This window comes from Melanaphis sacchari, unplaced genomic scaffold (genome assembly GCF_002803265.2).
Source record: "Melanaphis sacchari strain LSU unplaced genomic scaffold, SCAv2.0 Contig1688_pilon_pilon, whole genome shotgun sequence".
Taxonomy (NCBI): Eukaryota; Metazoa; Arthropoda; class Insecta; order Hemiptera; family Aphididae; genus Melanaphis; species Melanaphis sacchari.
Genome location: NW_020270778.1, coordinates 1 through 6884, shown reverse-complemented (window position 1 = coordinate 6884; position 6884 = coordinate 1). Strand labels below are relative to the sequence as shown.

Genomic DNA, 6884 nt, shown 5'->3' with positions numbered 1-6884 from the left:
TTTTTTTTTCAGTTAAAATGTAAGTAAAAATAATGTATAGGTATAGTTTTAAAAAGATGTCAGAAAAATAATTATCAGTAAATAATTAATATAGTTTTTTAAATATTAAAATTATACTATATATTATGATGTTCCTATCGTATAAAAACATAATAATATTATTCGTAACAAACGTTCTGCGTATTTTGAGGAAAGTAAATAATTATACAATTATTTATTAGAGCGTGTATACTGTATAAAGTTACAAAACATTCTTCATTAAAATATTGGCTAATGTTTTACCTTCCTTTGTGACCTTTATCGATCTGAGGAATATAGTAGTTAAGGGTTAATAAGTGTAGATATAGTAACTAACATTAATTAATTATTGTTATCCCGTAACAACCCGATTTGTTGAAACGTCGATGTTTGTTTTTGTGTATCTTCTTCTCTCTAACATCCTAACTTTCTGTTTTTCGTGTGCACGTAAGTGTAAATATACGTGCACGTACACAGTATATATATATATATGTTAAACATTTATTTATCCTACATCATATTCTTATTCATTCTATCTTATTCAGTTCATCTCTTATAATGTGTAAATTTCTGCGAGCGTAATGGTATCTATATTAAAATCTTATAGTGATGAACTCTACCTCGAATCGGATTGAAAAATTCAAATAGTTATTTCAAAATGATCGGAAAAAAAAAATGAAAAATTGCGGGAATTTTTAAGTTAAACCAATATTTGAAAAAATCAATTTTGTTTTTATAGTTTGACTTAATAACGAATCATTGTATAGATTCGTGAAATGTACAGCAAATGTTTATATTATTATTGATTATATACGATACATTTTTCAAAATATTTATAAACATTTGACATTTTTATTTATTTAAAATTCACAAATTAAACAACTTAAAATAATTAATTATTTAAATAATATTTAATGAAAAATGTTTTCTTTAATATGCAACATATTTTGAATTTCGTTGAAATATGCAATAACCATTAAATATGTAGAGATAGAAAAAAAAATTTCACCATTAAATTTAAATTACATATATTATGGTTCGTGTGAAGATAACTGATAAAAATTAAAAAAAAATAAATAAAAAATAAAATAAAAGTAAAACGAAAAAAGTATGCGATTGTATAGAAATCCGCGCTCTGCTCTGCGTATTGCTTATACGAATTATGAACACTATGGTCTACGCGTACTATAATGCAATATAAAATGATATATTGCAGGGACGGTCAAACTTTTTTCGGCCGCGATCTACTAAAAATATACTTTACCTTTGAGGATCGACTTCGATAAAAAAGTTTTTATTATTATTAAGTTACTATACCACCATAATTAATTTTCGTGAGCGCAGCCTAAAAATAAATTCTAGCACGATCGACTTTAAAATCGTTGCGATCGACCGGTCGATCGCGATCGACTGTTTGGCCGCCCCTGATATATTGTGTTCGATGCAGCATCTTTATTTCATATATAATAGTACTTTTCACGCGCAACTGGTTTTGGAAACCACCTGCTACCCCGCCTTGGCTTATAAAAGGCATACACAGTGTTGCTCACCATCAGTGTACCTACCAACCGTGCTATCATTTAGAATCTATTTGTTGTTTCGGATATTCACGAAAATCCACAGTCGATTTTTTTTGCGCATCACAGTCTTTTCTCGCTGACGTCTCGTTGCAATCGTTTTAATTTTATTCTGTCTAGTTTCCATTGGTTAATTTAAACAACAACGCAATAATGTTCACGACAAGTGTATTAATGCTTCTTGCTGTCATTTTCATCAAGGTGGCAGCCTCCCAGAACGAAAACGGAAGTCAACTAAAAGAAACGCAAATCTATACAGATTATGAAAGATTAGAGAGTAAGTATGCATAAATATTTATAGATATTATTTTCAATGGGTCGAACTGCAGTGTAGCTGAAATTCAACTACAGATTTAAACTGAACCAAAGTTGATTCTTATTTTTTTTTTTTTTACATTCAATATACCACAGTAGATATCGTGTGTATTAGATTTAGCTGAACAGGTTGCGATGCTAAATCCTTGGGTAAAACCTGCAGTATTGGGTTTTTATTAATCTAAAAAAGAAAGTACACAAAGCGAACATGTAGGCAGTAATAATTAATCTATATAAGGCGCATAAATAGGCAGTTATTACTTAAACAGCGATCATACTTTTACGTTTCAACATGAATGTCGGTAACATTACTGGCACGAACGCGTTGTAAATTATATTAAAAATATAAATTCTTAATGATATAAGACTTGGATATTCAAGTTTTCATCAGAAACTAAGAGCATAAGAATCGGTTGAGTCTGTGAGTTTCTAATTGATTATATACCAAGTACAGCTGATGATAAAAGTACTTAAATTATGAAGTTCAATAAAAAATATGCAAATACATCGCATTAATTATATATTAGAAACAATAGTTAATATTAGAGAGTACAGTTTTTGCTTGTTAACGCTTTAACAATGATTATGTTTAATGCTGCGGTAATAATTTTTAATGGTGTTGCGACGACGAGTTTGATTGCCCGAATCGCCCGTATAAATATGGGACATACGTAAACTGCACCCAAATGACTATTTTTTTTTTGTAAATTGCGACTGAAATTTTATCCACGTTAAAAAAGTATAATGTAAACTGCGCTCGAATTTTATCTACGTTAAAAAGGTGTAATGTAAACCGCGCCCGTCAATTTAAGCTGTGTCCCGTTAGTAAACTATACAAAACTTTTAATTTATTTAAAGTCTCTATGATTGTGCATTTTTCCAATAATATCTTAGAAATTTAATTTTCGTATAGAAATACCAACACGTTATCAAATAACTATTATATTCTAAAAAAAAAAACCGTGAAAAGTTACAAAATGTAATTAATAAAATAAATATAGTAGTGGTCAAACTCCAATATTATTGATGAATATGTAACAATAATATGTTTAATTTTACTTTTTAAAATCATATATTGTTTTTAAATTCTTAATTTAATTTAAATTTAAATTATTCAATATTATATGGTTGTAATGAATTAAGTATAAATTAAAAATAATTTTGCAAAATAAAATTTTATCTTGGCGCAGTTTACATGTCACCTTTTTACACTTGATAAAAACTCGGGTGCCGTTTACAATCGACTAAATATGTCACAAATTAAAAAGTTATGCTATACACACCGCAGTAAAGTGTTATGAACGCATTTGCTTTACCCGGAAACCGGATCCCTTTCCGACATATTGATTAGAAATGACGTTCTTCCGTCTTTCGGCGTGCACAATGGCGTGTGCGAGTATATGCCATCGATTCATCGTTATTACAATAATACACAATAATGGGAATTATTCGTACACCAATAAGCCGTAGTATAGGATAATATTATGTGATTGTAATATTTAATTTGATGTTTGTCTTGTCTTATACGTATGTAAATGTGTTACAGTGATGCATAAAAGAATCATTGGCATGTACTGTCCGCCACTTGGACTAACGGATAAATTTAACGTTACCGTGGTTGGTGCTGATTGGACTTGGACAGGAGGAATCGCATACATAGAACGTCACGCTTCCATAAGTCCTTCGCAATTGTTTCATTTGATGCTGCGCCGTTCGCAAGACGATGGGGATACAAATAGTGCGTATACATTATAACGAATAATATTATTGCAACAATAAGACTTTGGGAGGGGAAAGAGCAAACCACGTACTTATAAAATATATCACTGGTGTATAAAATGTTTTTCGAGTATATCAAATTACACGCACGATCACTTTTTATATTATTACCGACAACTGTAATTGTACGATAAAATGATTTATCGCGTACGATGTGTATATGGTTAACTTCCAGATGAACAACTTTACGCGCTTACATATAGAATACAAATCGTACGTGTTTTGTGTATTTTAATTTACGTAAATGCCCGAGCGTGTCATAGGCAAACTTCAGAAAACGTCCTAATAACCCTAGGGGGCATCTCTACATAGATTAAAATACAATTAATACTTATCGGATGAAAATGTATACGCGTGTCATCGCATTTGAAGTAATCATAGACTCAGGTGCAAAATTTTTTGTTAACAATTTAAAAATAAATACAAAAACCTAAAAGTTTAAAAATGCTTATGAATAATTTATAATTATAGTCTAAATATTCTTTAAATTGTATTTTGTATAAACAATTATGATTTAAGTACCTAAATGTTAAAGTACTTCATGTTTCTACGATTATTTTTCTACATCATATCACAATAATTTTGTGAAGTGTTTAACAACGCCATTATAACAGTATCGTTGTTCCCTTATACGAGTTATAGTAACTTCTTCAAACTATAATATGATCATCGAGTTTATATGATGATAAATCACGTCGGCATACAATAATGTGATGTATATTTTCACGCAACTTTAAAAAAACTGAAAAAAATGCGGATAGTACATACTTCAAAGTACTATGATACTTTCCGAGATTCTGGTTTTGCTTTGTAGGATCGTGTTTTTTTTTTATTGATATATTAAAATAATTAAATAATGAACGAAAAAGTAGTTTAAAATAATAATCAAATTAGATTGCTTTTGTATTGTTTTTGAAGAATTGTAAGTTACTGTTAGTGTATATTATTAGTTATTACATAACACTAGTACTGTTATGTTTCTTTGACAGATATGGATCACTTAAGGTTTGAGTGCTTATCAAAAAACAGCCCGCTCATTGAGGAAGATAAGGGCAAGGGCTGGGAGTATGTATCGCTATACGAACATACACTATTCGAATATTATTCACGAACCAAACAAGAATCTGGAGCTAATAGACAAGCCTACAGATGTGCCGTGAGTATACAACAGAGAATTAAAAACTTTAATAGTAATAGTTAGTGAAAATTAATTGGTAATTTTAACGAATCAAAAAAAAATAAAAAGGTAAATTTTAACTTAAAACTTAACTTGAATTCTATCATATTAACTACTAAAATCTAATGTGTTAAAACAGATGGGCAAGTATGGTACTGCCCAGCTGTTGCACAGTGTAGTGTCGATAGTGTGTTACTGTAATAAATTGATGTGTTAAATCATTATATTATTGTATTCACAAAACGATTTTGAACAGAGACGATCTATCAGCCTATTATATTATAATAATCGTATATTTCATAATATATTTTTTGTAATTCCGTCCAAAGTTTTGCTCTAAATGTCTTAAAAAATGTCTATGAATAGATATTTTTTGGATTCTTTAGTTTCCGTAAGAACTTGTGAGAGTACGGGATTTTTACGGTCCCAATAAACCACCCATGAGTAAAGGGAAACTTTACTCAGACCTTACCGTAACTCGGCAGTGATGACCAGAGCAAAGTCGTTGGAACTCACAGGTCTTTGATACAAACAGGACGAATGAACGTCAAGATTTATTTTAAAGAAGAAAAAAATATCAATAAATATGAGAAATAGAATAGTAGGGTGATCACGTGGGTATAATTTAATGTTTAACATAATGGAATTAATAATTTTAGATGGTCTCTCACACACAGAATTACATAACAAGTTTAATAATAAAGGAACATACTTTTAGATAATTCCAGGAGGATCCTGACAATAATTAGAATAATATAATATAGAAACAAGATTTCGGATGCCATACCGAGGTTCGGGTATTGTGAAAGATGATATTTTATTATTACCTCGCCGATTGCCGCAGGTTACCTCCGGCACATCATGGGCAGGATCAAATGAGCGAGAAAAAGAAAAACAGGCCTATTAAATAATATGCTAGAGTAGAATAATATATAAGGTTTTAGAACATGGATTTTCGGAGAGTATTACACATGTGCGTGACTCCATGCTGATGACTGAGTTGCTGATGTGATTGATTGACGGTTGGTAGGCTGAAAGCAGTGACGCGACACACCTACACGTGGATGACATGGTCCCTGGCGTCAATCACTGGATGGAACGGCGGCTTCCCACATCGGGCCTCGCGTAGTGTTTAAGCCCTCGTTGCTGACGTGCTGACGTAAATGAAACAATAATAAAGACTTTGTCTTTCGGTTTGAGGTTCATTCACGAGGAAAGCAAAAGAAAAAGAAACGGTAAAAGCTTGAGATGTTGATGTTCACCAGCTAGAAATGAATGATGACCGCTGACGGCGTCCGGTCGGTCGTGTTGTCCAATTGATGTCAGTAAAGGTCAGGGTAGGTATTACGGACTTCATTGTTTGGGTGTACGGTGGCACACTGCGGCTTCAAATGCGGACGCGATGAAAGGCTGGAGTATGACGGGCGGCGGGACAAATCAAGAGGCACGTCGAGACGAACACCTGCATGCCGTGAAAGGGGACGGGAACATTATCACCGGCTAATACTGCGATGATACTTCTGCATTAGTGCGATAATCATAATAATACACTAGTGTTAGTGGCACAGGTACAGGTATGTTTTGGCTTATAATGTAATATTGGTACAAAAATACTGCACGTTATAAACTTATGAAAAATTGTTTAATTTTTAATCTATAAAATTGTATTTTTATAAATTTTATACTCTAAACAATTTACTAATGTTTATGAAAATAAATATGTTAAATATTTTTACATGTCTATAGATATAAGATATACACCTATAGGATATTGTCATATAATTATCAAACTTTTGACTACATATTACCTTATTATTTTTATAGATTTATATTTTATAATAATACATATTAATTTAAATAATATAGTAATAATATCATTATATCATCAATTACATTATATTATATTATATATATATATATTTATTAAACATTCGTTACCACGAATAGCTGCTTAAACTTAGTGTTAGACGTACTAGTTTGACTTAAAAAGCAATACGTACCGAACCAGCGCTACCGCA

The 6884-nt window shown here is 31.0% G+C and overlaps 1 protein-coding gene across 1 annotated transcript; it reads left to right on the top strand.

The window, feature by feature from the left end:
• Nucleotides 1-1650: 1650 nt before the first annotated feature.
• LOC112592315 lies at nt 1651-4845 on the top strand (the record flags this gene model as incomplete). The annotated part of the gene is made up of 3 exons (XM_025336333.1): nt 1651-1872; nt 3457-3648; nt 4679-4845. Coding segments are annotated over exons 1-3 (483 nt in total), but the record flags the coding sequence as incomplete, so codon positions are not given.
• Nucleotides 4846-6884: the final 2039 nt, after the last annotated feature.